At 35.6% G+C, this 23,187-nt stretch overlaps 1 protein-coding gene across 6 annotated transcripts in view; it reads right to left on the minus strand.

The window, feature by feature from the left end:
* The window catches only part of ARB2A (ARB2 cotranscriptional regulator A), a 460,460-nt gene that overhangs the window by 10,680 nt on the left and 426,593 nt on the right, over positions 1–23,187 (minus strand). Inside the window, exon 12 of one of the 6 annotated variants that reach the window (XM_090276492.1) lies at positions 22,539–22,817. The exons of the other annotated variants lie outside the window; for them this stretch is intronic. Coding sequence (XP_090132618.1) covers positions 22,771–22,817 — 47 coding nt within the window. The 3' untranslated portion in view covers positions 22,539–22,770. Of the gene's footprint in view, positions 1–22,538; positions 22,818–23,187 lie in introns of those variants that run through there. 6 annotated transcript variants of the gene reach the window in all.

The raw sequence follows: 23,187 nt of genomic DNA on the forward strand, positions 1-23,187 counted from the left end.
TTGTAGATTCTACTCTATTTGCGGGCAGATAATTTTCCCAGAGGTGCTGTGATTGGTTAATTTATACATTTATGTACTTACTGCATGCTGGACATTATTTCTTGGGGTTGGGGATGCAGTGGTGAGCAAAATATATTAACAATTCTGCTCTGTAGCATACACATTAGTAGGGATGACAGGCAGAGTCGGAAGCATTGTGAAGAAAACACAATAGGGGGATGTGAAGACACGAGGAGGAGGAGGTGGGATGAAGAGAGGTGGTCCACCAGTCCTCAATTTAGACTGGATGCAGAAGACCTGTGACCTGAAACCTGAATGGCAAGAAGGAGCCAGATGAAGGCCTGGGGTGAAGTGCTGCAGGCAGAAATCTGAAGAACCAAAGCAGGAACTCTGAGGAGGGAGAAGCTTGTCACAGCCCAGGAACAGAGACATTGGAGTGACTGCAGCACAGTAGGTGAGAGGGAACATGGTAGAAGATGGTTCAGACAGGTGGGCAGCCTCCAAGCCATGTGAGGTCTCCCAGGCCAGAGTGAAAAGTCTGAATTTTATCCCAAGTGCAGTGGAAGGGCTGTTTGCGGAGTTTCAAGCATTTCAAAAAGTACACTTGTTGGCATGTGGGGAATGGACTGTGGGGAGTTAGGATGATGGATTTAACGCTTCCTGATTGCACTTACTAACTCCTCCCATCTCTACAGCATTCCCTGGGGCTCACCCTTCTACACATTACAGGATATAAAATCTACTTGCTGCTAGTTTACATAAATAAAGTAATGAATGATTCAGTAATAGTGATATTCAGTGAGTTGACAGCCTAATAAAATAATACTTCAGTGTAGTGGATACAAAAGTGTAGTTGACCTGGAAATGGCATTTTCCTAAATAATTCTGCTCTTGTTCTATATGCTGATACCTGTGCTTTCTCAGCCTTTGGAAGGACCGTTGTGTGTGCTGGGAAGGTACTGGGAGAGGGAATGCGCTGCTGCATCAGTCCGTTTCTGCAGGCTGTCTGGAGGTAACTAACTGGTGGGCTTATTCTCCAGGCAGGCTTTCCACAGTTTTTCATTTCTGTGAATGGACACAACATTCCCTTTACTCCAGCTCAGAGCCTTTCAGTCATCATTGCTTCTTCTCCGCCCTTGTCAGCTGCCTCCTGATCAGCCAGTTACCACATTCTGACAATTACACCTCAGCAAAGTTTTGGAATCTCTTTCCCACTCCTATCACTCTAGATTTAATGACCTATCCTCTAGAATCCAGAAACATCTTCTTAACTAACCTCACTGCCTCCTTCAGTCTCTCCTCTTCTATCTCATACACTTGTACCAGATGAAAAATTCCGAAGTATTATTTGTGTCATGTATCTCTTTCTTGGCTCAAAAATATCCAAGGGCTTTCCTACTTTATAAAATTAACCAGAATTTCCTTATTCTGTTCTCTGTTTCTAGATTATCTTTTTTCCCCCTGAGGGTTATCCTTCCACTCTCCTTCTATAAGTACCCTCTATTTCCTGCTTTCCCAGGTCCAGCTCAATTGACATTGCTTAAACCTTTTCCACATCTCTGGAACTGGGCATCTGTGATTCTGGTGATTCTGCAGCCCAGCCAGAGAAGAGATTACCATCTTAAAGGTATTGAAGGCAGGGATCAAACTTAACTCATGTCCAACATAAATTGATAAAGTATACCTTATATTGAAGTGTATATTAGCTTTTAGAGTTAAAAATAAATTCCTTCAGAATTGAATATAATGACAGTTGGATAGTCTGTAATCAAAGCTGAAGGAAGCAGTGTTTTTCTTGCCTCTCCAACAAACTGATGAGGGCACCCACAGTCCATTAGCAGCTAGTTGATAGGCACTGAAGAATACTGAAAGCATCTGCTAGATCTCTTCAAAAATGGAAATACAACTTACTAGAATGAAAAGAGGTTTAGGAAAGTGTCAGAACTGAGAACTCTCAGAGAGACTAACTGTTTAAGAGCTTGCATTGTAAGCCCAGGATGGAGTTGGCTTTGTCCAAATTTAGATGTGGATAAAAACATATCAAATATAAAATAGGACCCTAGATAAAATTTCATTTCACAGGTAAAACCTAAAGTTCAGAGAGGTTGTGATACGCTAAAGTTACATAGGCATTTGGTGTAATATAGTCAGTATTTACAAATTGGTTAAGTACTAAAAATGAAAATAATTTTTAGAAGATGAATATCTGATTGCTTTAATATCCATTTCAATATTTACTTCCTCTAACAAGCTGCCTTTACCTCACACCACCTATCCCCTTTCTGCATGTTTCAGTACTTTGTATATGGTGTGTATTAAATTATCATATATTTGCTTTGCTTAGCTAGTCATTTCATGTATGACAAATACCTTACTTTATCTCCAAATCCTTTGGAGGTAATGCCTCAAAACTTTTTATTTCAGAAATTACAGTTGAGACTTAAAAGATGTATGCTGTATAAACAACTATCTGGAACAGAATTCACCAGAAAACTGATGCTTATTAAATATTATTAAAAATATTACAAAACATAGAATCATACAAATTTTCTATGGTTTTTACACTATTTTAATGATTCCCATTTTAAGTTTAGGAACTGGAGGCATACAAAAACTCATGACGGTAAGAACTTGTGAATTTACAAAGCAAAGTGCTACTGTTATTCTGAATACATGGATGAATCATCACATGAACTTTGTATCCATAGCATCATTCTGTATTGCTTTGTCGGACTTTCAAAATCACAGCTCTTTGCTTTGTAGCCAAAAAGAGAAAGGCGGAGGTTGTAAAGTAACCATTTTTAGATTATCCCAGTCACTTAATAATTTGGAATTGTACTAAAGCTTTAAGCTTATAGGCCAATTTTGGGAGAACTGATATATTTATAATACTGGCTCTTCCAATCAATGAACATGCTATATCTTTTCTTAAAAATAATTTTTTAAATGATTTTATTTACTTACTTTCAGAAAGAGCTGAAGGGAGGGATAAGGAAAGAGACATCGATGTGCACGCTCCTAGCGGAGTACCTGGCCTGCAACCCAGGCATGTGCCCTGACTGGGAATTGAACCAGTGACCTCTTGGTTCGCAAGCCAGAGCTCAATTCACTGAGCCACACCGGCCAGGGCTCTTTTTTTTTCTTTCTTTTTTTTAATACTCACCCAAGGACATGTTTATTGATTTTAGAAAGAAAGGCAGAGAGGGGGAGAGAGAGAGAGAAACATTAATGTGAGAGAAAATATCGATGTGAGAAATATCAACTGGTTGCCTCTCCTGTGCACCCCAACTGTGGGGATGGAACCTGCAACCTAGACATGTGCCCTGACAGGGAATCTAACCTGTGACCTTTTGGTTTAATGGGATGATGCTCCAACCAACTAAGCCACACTGGACAGATCTAACATGATATACCTTGCCATTTATTTAGATAATCTTTGATGCCTCTGAATGAAGTTTTATCATTTTTTTCATAGAGGATTTGTACTTCATTTTTTTGATGCATAAATTCATAATTAATTTTTACTTTGAAATAATTGCTAGATTATATGCAGTTGTAAGAAATAACCCAGATTGCTCCTGTGTCCCTTTTATTTCACCAACAGTAACACCTTGTAAAAACCATAATAAAATATGATGTCCAGGATGGTGACAATGCTACAGAACATGTCCATCGCCATAAAGATCACTCATGTCGTCCTTCTATAGCCACAAATACTTCCTTTCCAAACCCCTCCTTAACCCTTGGCAACCACTAATCTCTTCTCTATTTCCATAATTTTGTCATTCAAGAATGTCTTGGGGTTGGCTTTTGTAAATATAGCTTAATTCTCTGGAGTTTAACCAGACTGTATCAAGAGTTTGTTCCTTTTTATTGCTGAGTAGTATCCCATGGTATGAATGCACCACAGTTTGTTTAAACATTCCTCTGTTGAAGGGCAGCTGGGTTGTTTCCAGTTTTTTTTTTTTTTTTTTTTTTTTTTTTGTGTGTGTGTGTGTGTGGCTATTATAAATAAAGCTGCTATGAACATTCATGTACAACTTTTTGTGTTAAATAATATTAATTTTTTTCTGGGATAAATGCCCAACAGTGCAACTGCTGGGCTGAATATTAGTTGCATGTTTAGTTTTTCAAGAAACTGCTACACTGTTTCCAGAGCACTTGAAGTATTTTACACTCCTTCTAGTATTGTGTAAATGATCTAGTTTCTTCATATGTTTGTCAGTAATGTATTGACATAGGGTAGACTGATTACTCCCACTTGAATCTTCTTTAAAATTGTTTAAAGTAGTCTATCTAGTTCCTTTGTCCTTCCATATAAATTTAAGAATAACCTTGTTTATGTATCTACTGACCTTACCCCAAAAGAGTTTGAGCTCTGGAGGATCTGTAAACTAAAGATAGCCATACAGGTGGTTACCCATGTCAATGTGACCAAGTCGCAATAAAAACTCTGGACACCAAGGCCTGGGTGAGCTTCCCTGGTTTGTAGTACTCTGTGTTCTCACACACTGATGCTGGGAGGAGATGGAAATGCCCACGACTTGACTAGAAGAGGACAACTGGAAACTCATTCTTGGAACTTTCCTGGATCTGCACTAAGTGCTGCTTCCTTGGCTGATTTGAATCTGTACCTTTTGCTGCACTAGACTGTCACTGTGACATAACAGCTTTCAATGACTTCTGTGAGTCCTTCTGGCAAACGGTCAAGCCTAAAGGCGGTCTTCGAGACACTCACTTGCAGCTGGTATCAGAAGTGAAGGTGTTTTTGGGAACTTCAGAGGTTTTTAGCTATAAAAAATTCTTCCTAGGATTTTGACATGAATTATGTCAAACCTGTGTATCAATCAGGGAGAACTGACATCTTTACTGCATTGAGTGATCAAATCTATGAACATGATATGCCTCTTAGCTTTATTTCTTTAGTGCTGCATATTTGTTAATGCTACTATAAATAGATCTCTAACTGCTTGTTGGTATATAGAAATACAATTGATTTTTGTATAATGATTTTCTATCCAGCAACTCTACTAAATTATCCTTGTCATCCTAAAAATTTACAGATTTTGAATTATCTACATAAACAATCATATCGATGTGAACAATTTCAATTTTTTTCTAATTATTATAACTTTTATTTCTTTCAGATATAAATTTAAAAACTTTAAACTATAAACAAAATAGCCTCAAATGTATTCATATTATTAATAATGAGATATAAAATATTGCATAAAGCAAATTATTACAAATAACATAAAACTGACATAAAATTACATTTTCTATTTTAATTGTTTTGAAGGTACACTTAAAAAACACCTACCTCTGTCAGGTGATTTCATTTAGTTCTGACTACTGGTTATAAAGGTTCCCTGTCACCTGTTGACAACACTGACAGCTCTGGAGTGCCTGTTATGCTTCCAGAACTATGATTTCTTTTCATCCTAGTTAGGGTAATGTAGAAACAGACTATTTTTGTTACATTCAACCTCCAAGTCTAGAGCTGCTGTCATGCTATCTGGTATTACTTAAATTTCATTCCCAGCCTCTCCCTTCCCTCCCCTCTCTAAGAACCAATAAATAAAAAAATAACGAGTTAAAAAACATCCCATAATGCAACTGCCTTCTATATGGCAAGAATTCTTGAAAGATCCTGAACTTATTTACATACACCATTAATACATGTAGAATAACATCTTCAGGATAAAAATGCACTGACTTTAATTTAATACATATATTAACAAATATGTAAACATAGTAAATCCCTACTATGAACTAATTTAGAAAATTACATACAAACATATTGGATAGGACTGATTACTTTAAAACCAGATAATATTTCAAAAGTATCAGGGCAAAGCTTAAGAGCATTTAAATTAACAAAAAGTTCCACTAAGTACTGATTTATGATAAAAACTGGACAGAACCAGATATGGCTAAACAATTACAAAAAATTATTTATAATTAATTATCCTTACTGCCTCCATATTGAGCTTCACTCCAACAACATTTCACATCTAACCAAGCTTTCCATAAGGGCTTTTCTGAATTGTCCAGAAGACCCACAGGCTGAAGTCTTTCATTATTGTCAAGAAATGAAATTTTCTTCTCTAGAATTACATTTATTTCTGGGTTTGTAAATATTTACAATCCTGGGGTTTGAGATAAGATACTGTAATGGATGTAAAGTACATTTTACATGTGTTACAATATTTGGCAAGTACATATTATTCACACTTTTTTGCTTTGTATACTGACTCTAAGCAACATTTTAAATTTAATTACAGGGCCATAAAGATCCATTTTTCCCCCCAAGTGTTTTAAACTCAGGATTAGAATTATTACTTGGATATTATTGAAGTAGCAATGGATGGGGATAATTTTACAAAGTAGGTAGTATTATCTTTACTTTGCTAATGAAGAAACTGAGGTCTGGTGAGGTTATGAAATTTTCTAACAGCCGTGGTGCTAGTAAATAAGAACGTAAGATCCATGCTTGCAGGGACTTTGTTTTGTTCACCCTTTATTCCTATTGTGCTGGGGTAGCACCCGACCACAGAGGCTCCTGATAAATATTTGTTGAAGTAACTGAGTCCAAATGCCAGCCTCTGAAACTCTACAGTACAGGGCTACAAGAATATAAGCCTACTAATAATTTCAGTTTAAAGCAGTTGATTGCTTATTTCTTTGTTAAAGTAATGAGATGCACTCCATCAACTTGTGCTGGTACAGTAAGTGGAAAAATGATAGTTATCTTTAGTGTGCCAGTGTGAACTTTTAGAAGATACTTTGGTGCAATTCAGATTTTTTTCATTTTCATATTTTTTTCCTGAGCTGGTTAGTTTAACTGTATCAAAGATAGGGTTTAAATAGTAAATGATTAAATTAATTTTATAAGGATATATATATATATATATATATATATATATATATATATATATATATATTATTTGTGATATATATATCACAACTGTCCCTGGCTGGTTTGGCTCAGTGGATTGAGCGTCGGCCTGCGAGCTAAGTGTCGCTGGTTCGATCTTCCAGTCAGGGCACATCAGAGAAGGAAAACTCTGACTCCAAAAAACCTCCGCTGCCTTGCGGCATACCTCTTCAGGGGAAAGGCTAAGGGAGTAAACCCCGACAGAAAATCCGGAGCTGGAGTCCCTAAGGCGGTTTGACGTTGTAGTCAACACCGGCAACTCCTGCGGCGCACCTGATGCCAAGCTGTATTGACTCCGTCTTTCCCTTGGACCCTTCAGCTGCGAAGAGAGGGGGGGGTCTGCTGCATGGGCAACAGCAGACCCTCCATATCACCCTGCCCAGGCTCTGTAGCTTCAGCTTCACTGGAGAGGACACTCCAGCGTCATCGCAAGATGTCAATTCAACACGGGAGGAGACAGATACCGTGTCACTCCCGAGTTGGACTGCACAGCCATTCTCGGCGGTGCAGATAGACTCTTAAGAAGCTACACCATCGTCTCTCGAGACGGACGGCTGCCGACGACGATATATCACAACTGTAGACTGAACCTTTAAAGGGTTAAGGAAAGTTCACAGTTACTTCTTGTTGGTCATGAGGAATAAGATTGAAACATATGGATGGATGAAGAAAAGAACAGTCTCAACTGGAAAAAATTTTTCTTACTGACAGGTCAACAGGATACTAAAGGCAAAAAGGTATATAAGCATTTAATGCATTTTTTTTTCTATTTAATATTTTTAGGCATTCCATTCCTCTCCATTCACTTACTAATTTTATCTTTTAAAGCCAGATGAAAAACTGTTGTAAGATTCAGTTTTCCTGATAATGTTTTTAAAGGTGGACACTAAACATGTAAGTTAGCATAGTAGTACGCATGTCACCAAATAAAATAGATGACTCAGGCCACAGTGATATGATATGGAAGCAGTTAATGCAATACAGAATGTTACTGTTAGTGGCATAGGTTAGCATGATACTGCTCAGATACGTGTATATTCTGTTTTTTCTTTTTATCAGTATCATTATCTTTTTTGCTAAAACATCACCTTGAATGTATCTTGAATGTAGAAGATGAGCATTTGCTCTTAGGTGACTATAGATAGCAATCTTTCCTAAGCCATGAATGCAGATCAATGGAGAAAAGAGCCTCAAGGTCAGTGTTCCTAACTTGAGACAGCCAATCAATAGGTCATTTCCTAAACAGGAAGTTTCCATGTCACCATTCCAAATCAGGATTTTTAAAAAGAACAGTTTTCTCCAGTGCAGCACCATAAACTTGCTGTAGATTTTAACATGGAAAGCAACATTTTCACATTTATGCAACTCACATCTCTTCCTGATGTGAAAGAACAGCCAAAAGAATAAGGGGCAGCATGGGCTTCAGTGAAATATGCTGAACTGTAAAAATATTCTTTCTTATCTTTAAAGATGAAAGAGAGAAAACATGATGCAACCCTAAGACACTAAAATGTAGTATCTATGATAATTATTAGAGAATAGTTTTGCCATTTGGGGAATGATTCTTTTTCTTGAATTTTAAACTTCTATTTTTTATATGCAAGACAAAACATACTTGCATTATAATTGATAATACTTCACAATTTATTTCAGAATATAATGGTTCAAGTTCTATGGAAAAAGTGATTTGAAAATATTCTAATAAAATGAACCCAGAACTGTTAACTTAAAAAATAAAATTTATTTAAAAAATAAAAAGTTACCAAAAAGTTGCAAGAATAATACAGTAAACTCCTCAATGTCTTTTACCCAGGTTTGCCAGTTTTTAAAAACATTTGTTTTATCGTTCCCTCTTTCAACTTCATGTGTACATATAAATATGTGAATACAAATAAATTTTTTTCTAACTATTTGAGATAAAGTTGTAGATATGTCCTTTGGTACATATTTCTTAGAAACAAGGACATTCTTTTATGTAACCACAGTGCAGTTACCAAATTCAGAAGATTTTACATCGATGGGTACTTATTACTCTGCCATTTGCACACCAATTTTGCCAGCTGTACTTATAGCATTTTTAACTCTCTAGCAGAGAATCCAGTCCAGAATCACATATTGGAAACTATTAAGATTTAATAATAATTTCTCTTCGTATTCACCCATTTGTGTGGATGTTTTAAAGGATAGTTTTATTTGGTATCTTCTAGAATATCATTTTATTTGGTTTCAATTTGAAACTTCAGAATGATAATATCAATTCCTGACTATCTCAGTGTGTGCCTTCCTGCCATTTTGCAGTTAGCCCCTGAAGGGTTATTTGAAGTAAAATTCAAATCAGTAAAGCTTTCTGTTTGCTAGAGGTTCTGGTAAAAGATTTGATGGAGAGGAGATTAAAATCAGTGACTGAAGTGAGGCTTCTAAAATATTTGAGGCTTGTGCTAACTATGTTAATTTTCTTCCGCACCCATTAGAAAATGTAGAATTAACTGCAGACATTATTGCTGATGGCTTAGAAATAGTTCACACAGCTGAACCAAGGGACTTAAAATTTAAGACTTATTTCTGGTTACTCTATCAATATGCTGAAAATTCTGGATATGGCATTTGACTTTAATTTGTCCCATTTCTCTATTCTTAAAAGCAAGGAAAAAAAAAGAAAAGCAAAAAAAAAAAAAAAGCAGGGTATTGTTTACCATACAGATATCTACTGAAATTTTAGGCAGTTAACCTGGTAAAATCATTACAGGAAATGTATCAAAGAAGAACAAGCACTTCTTATTATAAAGCACGATCATAAATAAATCATTTTTTTCAGGAGAGCAAAGAAAAACTTTACTTCTCAGCCTATGTTTGTAGAAAAAGTAGAAAACACAGGTAAATAAAAAGAAAAAATGGCAATAACCAATAATCCTACTATTCAGAAATAACAGCTTAAGATATATCACTTCGGATACCTTTTTCTGAAAATATATAAAATATATAAAAATATATAAACACACTTATTATATTTTTGTTTATAAAAATACATTCCTTTAATGTATGGAAACGTTAACCATATTTCAATAATGCATTAAAAAAATACCATATTGAGAGTTCTTGCTCTGGTAATCAGTTGACCCTTTCACTGATAACAGTGATAAACTGGACAAAATATAACACAGCTATTTGGTGGTACTGGAGAGAAGTCAAAAGCAGGCAGAAACTGGGGGATATTAATCCCTTCAAAGAAGGGATCTTCACTGGGAGGCTCTTCACCTGAGGGAAGTCTCCTTTCTGCAAGGAAAGGGCTGTAATAAACAGTCTGAAATATCAAAAGATGGAGTTTAGAGATGCCAGAACTAATGGAAACCATGAAGAGAAATTCCTAGGAAAAAAAAGAGCCAAACACAGAGAGGGAAAGTTCCAAATCTGTATAATTTTCTCTCAATATCTTAGACAATTTATAAACTATGTTCGCATGGAGAAGACTCCAAGGCACTGGTAGAAGGCTACACCTGGAAAACTGAAGAAGCTAAGCAGAGATTTTAAGCTGCTCTGATGCCACCATAGGAGAGACAGGTTAGAGTCTGCATCTTGTCAAATTAGAGGCTTGATAAACACCTTGGGCTTTCCATTGACACCCAGAGTTAATTCTCTAGGTGTAAAAATGATGGTCCAGGTCTAAGGGTTTACTCTAAAACTAAGGGAGAAGTCACTGCATAAAGGTGTAAAACCAAGTTTGAACAAATTTAAGGTTATCTGCCAATTAGTCAAACGCCCACTAGAAAACTGAGACTCCTCAGAAGAATATGACAGAATCTAGGGACTCATCTGCTACAGTGTCCAACATATAATGAAAAGTTACTAGACATGTAAAGGTACAAGGAAATGTGATCCACAGTGAAGGGGTGGGGAAGAGAGAAAATAACAGAAATAGAGTCAAAGATGACCCAGGTGTTGGAATTAGCAAAGACTTTAAAGCAACTATATGAGTAAATATGTTCAAGGACTTAAAACGATGGTCATGAGTGAAAGATAGAATATTTTAACAGACAAATTGAAATCTTAAGAAAAAACAAAACCAGGTCGAGATACTCAAACTGTAAAGTATGATATCTGAAAGGAAAATGCACTGCATATACTTAATAGCTGAATGAGAAGGCAGAAGAAAACTTCAGTGAACTTGGAACTGGTCAGCAGGAGTATCTGAGCTAAAGAACAGAGAGAAAAAAGATTGGGAAAAATAATATAAACAAAACCTGAGTGACCTGTGACTTGTGAGACAATATAAGCTACCTAATTTATGTGTAATCAAAGACCCAAAAAGAGAGAAAAAAGAGAATCGGGCAGCAAAGGCATCTGAATCATGAACCAAAGATGCTGAGCAAATATTTAATAGGACAGATAGAAAGAAAACAATACTAGGGACACCATAATAAAACTACTAAATTCTAAAGATTAAAAAATAACTTGCTTCCTTCCTTTCTTTCAACCTGCCTCCCTTCCTTTCCTTCCTTCCTTCCTTCCCACTCTCCCTCTCCAGCACTCCCCCCACTTATTCCCATCTCTCTTCCCTTCCTCTCTTCCTCCTTCCTTCACTCATTTAAAAAAAAAAAGAAAAAAGAAAAAAATCTTTAAAGTTAGAAGCTTTATTCAACATAGTCAATAAATGACTGGATACAGCCCAGATATCTATCAATAGGAAAATGGGTTAACAAATAGTGATATAGTCATAAAATAAATATCAGTAATTAAAAAGAATAAAGTAATGATATATGTAACAACTTGATAAATCTCAAAAACATTATGTTAGGTGAAAGAAGCCAAAACAAGAGTATGAACTCTATATGTCATTTATGTGAAATTTAATAACAGGCAAAACAAAAACAAAAACAAAAACAAAACTCAACCCCAAACTATAGATAGAAATTTGAACAGAGGTTGCAAGAGTGAGGTGAGGAGGGCAAGAAGAACTGGCTGAAAGTAAGTAAGAAGAAAATTTTGGGCGTGATGAAAATGTTCTATATTTTTATTAGGGTAGTGGTTACAGTGCGCATGCACATTTGCAAAAATGCAACAATAATTTGTATACTGAAGAGCTGATCATTTCACTATATGCAAAATTTATATTTAGAACAAAAATCAACATAAAGCTATACTTCAAAATATACTTCATATACAAATATTGTAATATTTAATTTATATTATTGAATAAAACATTACCCTAGGTCTTACTTTTTCATCTCTGTACAAAATCATTGATCTATCCATGAAAGTACTAGCAACTGAGGTAATTGGCCAAAGCAGTCTTTTAATCATTCTTTAGTCCTTAACAATGTAAAATTCAGCATAGGAATAAGTCTAAATTGCAGAGACCAGTCTAAAATTACTGCTCAAAAAATTACAAGATCACCCTTTTCACTTTAAGATGATTACATTCTAATCATGTATTCTTGGTGACTCTCAAATAAGGATCTTGTCACATCAACAAGACATTCAGCATTTACAGGTAACATAGACACTTTTGGTCCTTCAATGATAAAGACAGTGTAAGTGCACTTTATTACCAAAGGACTGGCAAAGCTTCCAAAGAATATTAAAAATTATAGTCCCAAAAGAACAGTTCACTAAAAATTCACCAATGCTTTTTATTATGAAGACTACTAATATGAGTCATTATGTCCCAAGGCAGCAGAACTAATGAGCATATAATAATAATTTAAACTCTATGACATTTAAACAAATTATGTGACAATGAAGTAACAAAAACAGGAAACATACCTAATGTGTTTTAAGAGTAAAAGGAGACAGTGCAGTATTTTCTGAGTTGATTAAAAAAGTACCTGACCTCTATGAGGAAGCTTGTCCTTTCTATGTTCAGTCACAGTCACTATATACCACATAGTAATGGAGAATGCTATAGAAGCATTGATTACGGTTTCTATAACTCTTCAACCTGAAATACCTCCCCTTCTTGTGTCTATACTTTCTTTCTTAACAGATCACAGAAATGTACTTTCTACCTTAGAATGCCTAGTTGTGAGAACATCACATAAAATGTCTTTTTCTTCTCTTTGATATCATTATATTTCTACTGTATTGTCTTTGTTCCTTCTAGCATGCTCATGTTTTCCCAAAGTTATTACTTGTCTTGACGACCTATTGAACTCTTAATGCAGATATGTTCACAGAATTAATCGAACAAACTCTTGGCATAAGAACCCACCACTCAAATCCTTCCTTGATAACTGAAAAACTTTTATCACCATCACTTTGCTGTTTAGAAACTTTCATTCTTAAAATCATAGATTAGTTTTCTGACTGAATCTGAGATGCATTTTTTCTGTTCTTATCCTGGCAGTGTTCTGTTGCTAAAGAACATTGTTGATTACTTTTTCTCACTGACATGTTAGCTATAGCTTCAGATTCACATTCCTACGACCACTCTTACTTCTTTTTGTGTTTGCTTCCTCTTGAAAATACCTATTTGTAGCTACAGTATACTGGAAAGCACACTGGACTTGCAAACATAACCCCTGGGAGAGATGTCTATTCTAACACCTTCTAGCTTTCCGATTCTGCACAAATCACCTGGCTGAGCCTCAGTTTCTTTTTTGTATAAAATGGAAATAATAACAGCACCTACTTCACATTTTTGTTCTTGGGGAGTCTATGAGATGATATATGTGACAATACTTTATACATTTTAAAGTACCATCTAAATATAAATATTAATTGCCAGTTTCAGATGTATGAGCTTTTTTTGTTCTTTACTTTCTAGATACATCCACTCCAAGAGTTTTTTTAGTTAATATCATTTGCATATAAATGACTACATATTTTAATATTCACTGGAAACTGGCTTGAACCAAATCATAGGATAGCTTTACATTTTTAATATACCAGTAATAGAAAAACTGAATGCTTTGCTGTATATCCATTCATTTTCCTCACTTTTCTTACTCTGCTGAGTGACTCTATCATTCTAAGTATTTGAGTTTTTAAACCTGGTAACACCTTCAAACATTCTCTGTTTAATGTGTATAGTGGACACCTGTGGATATTTTCTGGCTGCCTAGCATCTTCCATGCCCTAGAGAATATTCCAGAAGGTAAGGGGTGTGGGAATCAGATGGAAAGTGTCACCATTTCCAACCATTTAGCAATGCACAGGGAAGGAACAAGAAATGTAGTTGGACTGGTGTACTTCCATCACTTCTAGAAAAAATGACTCAGCCAGCAATGTTATATTGCTCTGCGCGACAAAGAGAGCATGTTGTGTTGATGTAGTTCAATGAAGGGTAGTAGCAGTAGCAGGACTAGGAGCCTCAAAGTGTGAAAAAAAAAATGAGCTAAAGGAAAATTACCACTCCCTCACTCCCTACCCACTCTCCAACCCATTATCCTGTTAAATGTTTGTCATAGCACTTACACTTACTAGCACCTGAAATCATTTGTTTGCTTCTTTATTAGCTTTTTTGGGGGAGAAATTATATATTTATTGTCCATCTGCTCTGACTACAATGTGAACTCTTTCACGGCAGGAACTCTGCGATGTCTGTTGCCATATACCATCCCAGTGCCTAGAACAGTGCCTGGTACATAGCAGGCATGCAGCAAACATGTGGACTCACTGAATGACAGACTGGTAAAGTCTTCTAAAATAGCTAAAGTAGCGGGAGCTCAGTAAATGTGAATTGGATTAAAAATGAAATACAGATACTTTGAGATAAATACTTAACTTCAAATGTTATGTTTTCCAGAGGAAAAAATATTATGAAAAAATATTAAAAAATCACAAATTCTTTAAATGCTTTTCAAAAAATAAAGGTGTGGAGTTCTAAATACTAAAAATGACAAGATAATGCACATTTTGCTTCTAACCTTTGATAAGCCTGTTATTCTCAGTAACTCAATCTTTTGAGTAAAATGATGATAAAAATATAACTGTTAAAAGCTTCTGGAAATATAAGAAATGTAATTTTAACTGTGTATTTGGTTAGAAACTGAATTTAATGCTACTTCATGGCTTTTGTGTTAACAGAAATAATTTTAAAGATTCATGTTCTATTCACATTTATTTTGGAAAAGAATAGTAAAAAGAAACAATCATTATTTTGTTTTTTAACATTTCCATATTTAAATAGATACATTTATTTTTATTTTTTGTAAAGCCACCTTAGAAAAAAAATTAACCTTTTGAACATGTGCAACAGCTCTACCAAGGACACACAGGCAAACAAACACAGGAACTTGTCATGATGAGGACAGAGACGTATGGCCCAAAAGAGGGAACAGATCAAGGTTCCAGTGGGAGAACCAAGTGATGAAGAGATAGCCAACCTAACAAATGCAGAGTTCAAAACACTGGTGATAAAGATGCTCACAGGCTCGACAGATATGCTTGAGTATGGCAAATGCATAAGAGAAGAAGTGAAGGCTATGCTAAATGAAACAAAGGAAAATCCACATAAAACCAATGGTGAAGAGAAGGAAACCAGGATTCAAATCAATAATTTGGAATATAAGAAGAGAAAAACAGTCAACCAGTACAGAATGAGGAACAAGAATTGAAAAAACTGAGGAGAGGCTTAGGAACCTTTGGGACAACTTTAAACGTTGCCAACATCCAAACCATAGGGGTGCCAGAAGGAGAAGAAGAAGAGCAAGAAATCGAAAGCTTATGTGAGAAAATAATGAAGGAAAACTTCCCAAATTTGGCAAAGGAAATAGACATACAAGTCCAGGAAGCACAGAGAGTCCTGGACAAGCTAGAACTAAAAAGGACCACAACAAGACACATCATAATTAAAACGCGAAAGGTTCAAGATAAAGAGAGAATCTTAAAAGCAGCAAGAGAAAAGCAGAGAGCTATCTACAAAGGGGTACCTATAACATTATTAGCTGATTTCTCAAAAGAAACTTTGCAGGCAAGAAGAGACTGGCAAGAAGTATTCAAGGTGATGAAAATCAAGGACTTACAACCAAGATTAATCTAACCAGAAAAGCTATCATTTAGAATGGAAGGGCAGATGAAGTGCTTCCCAGACAAGGTAAAGCTAAAGGAGCTCATCGTCACCAAGCTATTATTATATGAAATGTCAAAGGGACTTACTTAAGAAAAAGAAGATCAAAATTGTGAACATTAAAATGACAACAAACTCACAACTATCAACAACTGAATCTAAAAAATAAAAACAAAATCCAACTAAGTAAACCAGAATAGGAACAGAAACATAGGTACGGGGGTCATTTGGAGGGTTATCAGCTGGGAGGGAGAAAGGGGAGAAATGGAAAAATGGTGAAGGAATTAAGAAGCATAATTGTTTGGTATAAAATAGAAAGGGAGAAGTTAAGAACAATATAGGAAAAAGGGAAGCCAAAGAATTTATATGCATGACCCACGGACATGAACTAAGGGGGGTGGGATTGCTGGAGGGAAGGGGGATACTGGACAGAGGGGAGCAAAGGTAAAAAAAAAAATGGGACAATTGTAATAATATAATCAATAAAATATACTTAAAAAAAGAGATACTTTTCATAACAATGATGTGGTGCTCTGGGTCAGCATTTAAAATGAGGGTCGCAGCCATAAGCAGAGAGAAGCCATGTGTCTGAAAGGGCGGAAGAAGGAGAAGACCACAGCAGAGCTGACAGAATGGCGGGGCCCTTCCTAACCAAGCACTGATTAGTGGGTGATGCCTGGAATGCTGAACCGAGACCAGGAATATGGAGCTGTGGACTTCTGCTTTTCTGAAAGACAGTGCCTCTGACTGGCATATTCTGAGTCTGGCCTGGTTCGGCAGGGAAGGTAGGACTACGTGTCTTTGTGTGTTTTAAAGGGAGGAGGACATAAAGGTAGGAACCCGAAGTTATTCTGAATCTGTAAAACTTAAATAAACCCCCTTTCCTTTTTTTTTTTTAAACAGAAAACACATGTTAATTCATGCAACATAACCCACAAACAAGTCTTTAAATATGTAAGACTGTCTTATTGGAAAGACATCCAGTTGCAAGGCATTTGACATTCTTCTTGCCTCTGGCTCAATTTTGCTCATTTGTTTGTGTTGTTCATTAGCTTCCTGTAGTAGGTGATAGCATACGGTATTTTTCTTTTGTTGCCTGGCTTATTTCGCTAAGCATAATTCTCTCTAGTTCCGTCCATGTTGTTGCAAATGGTAGGAGTTTAAATCCCCTTTCCTTTAAAAAAAAAACAAAACAAAACCAAAAAACCCTTTTTTCACCAAGATCGAAAGTTGTGTTATTCTTAAAACTATTTTGACTCAAAACTATTGTGTTCTGGGGTGAAGTAGCTTCCTAAAAGCCTCATCATGTAGATGAACAGGCCCATTCATTATCTAATGGTTAAAAAGACAGAAGTAGAAGTTTGATAGGGACTGAAAATGACATAGGGTTAGTTTACCCCAAACATGAGATTTGCCTGAATTGGATCAGTCTTAAGACATGTGGTGAGTTCATAACTGTGAAGTCTGTTAAATTTCTGTCTATTTTATTTTTTTAGCAGTAAAAGTTAAAGAGAAAGGAGAGGATTTTGATAAAATTGGAGAAAAGGTTAACTTTTGTGAACTGAAAATAATTTTATGGAACTAAGCATTCTGGAAACTATTTTCTTCTCTTTTCTTTCTCATATGGTTCTTAGCTTTTTCTGACTTGTTTTGCTTAGCATGATATTCTCAAGATCCATACATGTCACAAATAGCGTATTGCATCTTTTCTTATGGCTGAGTAGTATTCAATTGTATATATGTACTACATCATCTTTATCTAATCATCTATCGAAGGACATTTCAGTTATTCCCATTTCTTGGCCACCATAAATAATGCTGCAATGAACACAGGGGTACATATATTTTTATGAATAAATGTATTCAAATATTTTGAGGTAGGTATCAAGAAGAGGGATTGTGGGGTCATATGTTAACTATATTCTTAATTTTTTGAGAAACCTCCATACTGTTTTTCATAGTGGCTCTATCAGCTTACATTTCCACACAGTGAATGAGGGTTCCTTTTTCTCCACAACCTCTCCAACACCATTACTTGTCTTACTGACAATGGCTGTTCTAACAGTTGTGAGGTAGTATCTTACTGTGGTTTTGATTTGCAAGTGAAGTTGAGCATCTTTTCATATAGCTGTTGGTTTTTTGTATGTCTTTTTGGAAGACGTATCTGTTTAGGTCCTCTGCCTATTTTTAAATCAGATTGTTTGCTTGGTGTTGAGTTGTACAAATTCTTTATATATTTTGGATACTAACCGCCTCTCAGAGTTGTTGTTTGCAAATATCTTCTCCAATTTGGTTGGTTCACTTTTTGTTTTGTTGGTGGTTTCTTTTGCTGTGCAGGAACTTTTTAGTTTGATATAGTCCCATTCATTTATTTTTGTCTTTCCTTCCCTTGCCTTTTAGGTCTAATTCATAAAATCTTATCTAAGACCAAGGTCATTAAGTTTATTACCTATGTTTTTTAATTGTAATTTTTTTGTTTTGGATCTTATATTATATTTAGGTCTTTGACTCATTTTGAATTAACTTTTGCATTTGGGGACAGACTGTAATCTAATATCATTCTTCTGCATGTAGTTTTCCAATTTTCCCAGCAACAATTATTGAAGAGGCTTTCTTTTCTATATTGTATGTTTTTGGCTCCTTTGTCAAAAATTATTTGCCTATATACTAGTGAATTCGACCAAACATTCGAAGAAGTTTTGGTACCTATTCTTCTCAAATTTTTAAAATAAAATAAAAATAAAAATAAAGGAGCAGGTAATACTTCCTAACACATTTTTGAAGCCAGCGTAACTCTGATATCAAAACCTGACAAAGATAACATACAAAAAAAGAAAACTGTAAACCTGTATTCCTGATGACTACAGATACAAATATCCTAAACAAAATACTAGAAAATCAAATACAATACATTAAAAAAATAATACATCATGATCAAGTGAGGTTCATTCAAGGGGCACAAGGACAGTTCAACATATGCAAATTGATCAATATAATATACCACATTAACAAAACAAATAATAAAAATAATACTTTATTTTTTCTTTCTTTCTTTTATTTATTTAATTTTTAGAGAGGGGAAGGGAGGGAGAAAAAGAGGGAGAAACATCAATGTGCAAGAGAAACAATCGATTGCCTTTTGCCTGCCCCAAACCTGAGACCTGGCCCACAATCCAGGCATGTGCCCCGACTAGGAATTGAACCAAGAACGCTTCGACTTGCAGGTTGACTTGCAGGTTTTATGAGGCAATTCCATACTGTTTTCCACAGTGGCTGCACCAGTCTGCAATCCCACCAACAGTGCACTAGGGTTCCCGTTTCTCCACATCCTCGCCAGCACTTGTTGTTTGTTGATTTGTTGATGATGGCCATTCTGACAGGTGTAAAGTGGTATCTCATTGTGGTTTTTATTTGCATCTCTCTGATGGCTAGTGAAGTTGAGCATTCTTTCACATACCTATAGGCCCTATGTATGTCCTCCTTGGAGAAGTGTTTGTTCATGTCCTTTGATCATTTTTTAATTGGGTTGTCTGTCTTCTCGGTGTTGAGACGTGTAAGTTCTTTCTATATTTTGGAGATCAATCCCTTGTCTGAGGTATCATTGGCAAATATGTTTTCCCATATGGTTGGTTTCCTTTTCATCTTGATGATGTTTTCTTTTGCTGAGCAGAAACTCTTTACTTTAATGTAGTCCCATTTGTTTATTTTTTCCTTTATTTCCCTTGCCTTAGGAGATGTATCAGTGAAAATGTTGCTACGTGGGATATCTGAAATTTTCCTGCCTATGTTTTCCTCTAAGACTTTTATGGTGTCACATCTTACATTTAAGTCTTTGATCTATTTTGAGTTTATTCTGGTGTGTGGTGTAAGTTGGTTGTCTAGTTTCATTTTTTTGCACATCTCTGTCCAGTTCTCCCAGCACCATATGTTGAAGAGGCTCTTCTCACTCCAATTTATGTTCCTTCCCCCTTTGTCGAATATTAGTTGACCATATATACTGGTTTTTTTTTCTAGGCTCTCTATTCTGTTCCATTGATCTATATGTCTGCTCTTATGCCCATACCAGGCTGTTTTGATTACAGTGGTTTTGTAGTAGAGTTTGATGTCAGCTATTGTGATTCCTCCTACTGCATTCTTCTGTCTTGAGATTGCTGTGGCTATTCGAAGTCTTTTCCAGTTCCATATAAATTTCTGAAGTATTTGTTCTAGCTCTGTGAAATATGTCACTGGTATTTTAATAGGGATTGTATTGAATCTATAAATTGTTTTGGGTAGTATGGACATTTTAATGATGTTGATTCTTCCCATCCATGAGCATGGTATATGCTTCCATTTATTTGTATCTTTCTTAATTTCTTTCTTCAGTGTTATATAGTTTTGTGAGTATGGGTCTTTTATCTCTTTGGTTAAATTTATTCCTAGGTACTTTATTTTTCTTGTTGCTTTAGTAAATGGGATTTTTTCCTAGTTTCTCTCTCTGCTATTTTATTGTTGGTGTACAGAAATGACGTTGATTTCTGAATATTGCCTTTTGTACCCTGCTATTTTGCCAAATTCACTTATTATTTCAAGTAGTTTTTTAGTGGAGTCTATAGGGTTTTCTATGTACATTATCATGTCATCTGCAAATAATGACAGTTTTACTTCTTCTTTTCCAATTTGGATGCCTTTTATTTCTTTTTCTTGTCTGATTGACATGTCTTTATATACAAATCCCTAAAGTTCCCAGCAAAGAAGTATTAGAAAGAATACACAAACATAGTAAAGTTGCAGGATGTAAAACCAATGTATACAAATCCACTGTATTCTATGTACTAACAAAGAAATTTCAGGAAAAAAATGAAAAAGACAAAACAAATAACACCCAAGAAACAAAAAAAAACAACACAGTTCCTTTTGCAATTGCAATGAAAGGAATAAAATACCTAGGAATAAACCTAACAAAGCATGTGAAGAACCTATATACTAAGAACCACAAAGCATTATTAAAAAGACACAATAAAATGGAAAAATATTTTGTGTTCATGGATTGGAAGAATCAAATAGTTAAGATGTCCATATCAGCCAAAGAAATATACATATTTAATGCAATCCCCATCAAAATCCAAACAACATTTTTAAAAGAAATAGAACAAAAAATCATCAGATTTGTATGGAACCACAGAAGATACTAAATAGCTAAAGTATTCTTGAGAAAGAAGAACAAAGCTGGAGGCATCATACTTTCTGATTTCAAACTATATTACAAGCCTGCAGTAATTAAAACAGTAGGGTATCAGCATAATAAGAGATGCATAGGTCAATGCAAGAGAATAGGGTGTCCAGAACTAAAACCATGTATATATGATCAATTAATTTTTGACAAGAAACCAAGAATATGCAATGGAGGAAAGGATAATCGCTATAATAGATGATGCTGGTAGAGCTAAACAGTCACAAACAAAAGAATGATACTGGACCACTATCTTAGTTAGACCATATACACAAAAATTAATTCAAAATGATTTAAAGATTTGAACATAAGACCTGAGACTGTAAAAGTTACAGAATAAAACATCAGTCTTGGCAATAGATTTTTTTGGATATGACACCAAAAGCCAAAGTGATAAAGTAAAAATAAACAAGGGAGACTATATCAAACTAAAAAGCTTCTGCACAGCAAAGGACACCATAAATAAAATTACAAGAAAGCCTGCCCTGGCTGGGTAGCACAGTTGGTTAGAGCATTGTCCCGATATGTCAAGGTTGCATGTTCGATTTCTCATCAGATCACATGCAAGAAGCAACCAATGGAACAAGTTGATATTTCTCTCCCTTTCCCTCTCTGAAATAAATAAATAAAATTTAAAAAATTAAAAGGCAACCTGTGTAATGAAAGTATTTGCAAATCATCTATCTGATACGGGGCTAATATCTAAAAATATAAAGAACTTGTATACCTCAATAGCAAAAAAGAAAACAAGACAATAGGATTAAAAAATGGGCAGAGGAAATGCATAGACATTATTCCAAAAAAGACATACAGATGGCCAATAGGTACATGAAATGGTGCTCAATGTCATTAATTATCAAGGAAATGCAAATCAAAACCACAATGAGGTATCACCTCACTCCTGTTAGGACGGCTATTATCAAAAGACACGAGATAACAATTGTTGGTGATGATATAGAGAAATGGGAGCTCTTATGTACTTTGGTGAGAGCATAAATTGCTACAGACATTGTGGAAAACAGAAGAGAGGTCCTTAAGAAATTAAAAACAGAACTACCAAATGATCCAGCAATCTGAGTTCTGGGTATGTATCCAGAGAAAATTGGAAACAGGATATCAAAGAGATTCTGTACTCTCATGATCACTGCAGTATTGTTTTTAGCCAACACATGAAACACACTAATGTTAAATTGATGATTGAATTAAAAAATGTTACAAATAAATAAATAAATAAATTAATTAATATTATGGTCTGTCCTGAAAGTGTCCAGCTGCACAATATGAAAAAGAGACATTTATTGAAGAAGATACAAGGTACAAGAAACATTGTACATAGGACAATGATGCCTCAGCCCCCTTCAAAGAAGGCACCTTGGGACCTCACACAGTTCTCCCAATTGCCATTGGCTACCCTGTTGTATTTTCCCGAATCTCATCAACAGGTTGAAATATCTTCTCTTTCAAAGGTGATTTTAGTTTTGGGAAGAGTCAGAAGTTGCAGGGCACCAAATCTGGGCCAGGGTGGGGCTGAGTCACCTGGGTGATTTGATGTTTCATCAAACACTCTGCATGAGATGTGATGCATGAGTGAGTATGTCATCATGATGAAGCTGCCAATCACCAGATGCCTATAGCTGAGGCCTTCTGAATCATCTGAATAGTTCCTATGGAGAAATGTTCAAGCTTAATGCAAATTTTTTAAAAAAAGATTTCCTTTATCCACTTCTAGAGAGAGGGGAACGGAGGGAGAAAGAGAAGGAGAGAAACATCAATGTGTAGTTGCCTCCTGCACACCCCAGCTGGGGTCCTGGCCCAAAACCCAGGCATGTGCCCTAACTGGGAATCAAACCAGTGACCCTTTGGTTTGTAGGCCAGTGCTCAATCCAGTGAGCCAAACCACCAGGACTTAATGTAAAATTTGATGCAGATTCGTTGTTGTACTCTCTTAGTCATTTTGAATGCGATGGCCACACAGTACACATGTTCAGTCAATAGCGTCTACCACCCCCACTGACTAATACAGTGAAGTTGTCA

Source organism: Furipterus horrens, unplaced genomic scaffold, assembly GCF_987537825.1.
Source record: "Furipterus horrens unplaced genomic scaffold, mFurHor1.1.pri manual_scaffold_5, whole genome shotgun sequence".
Classification (NCBI taxonomy): domain Eukaryota; kingdom Metazoa; phylum Chordata; class Mammalia; order Chiroptera; family Furipteridae; genus Furipterus; species Furipterus horrens.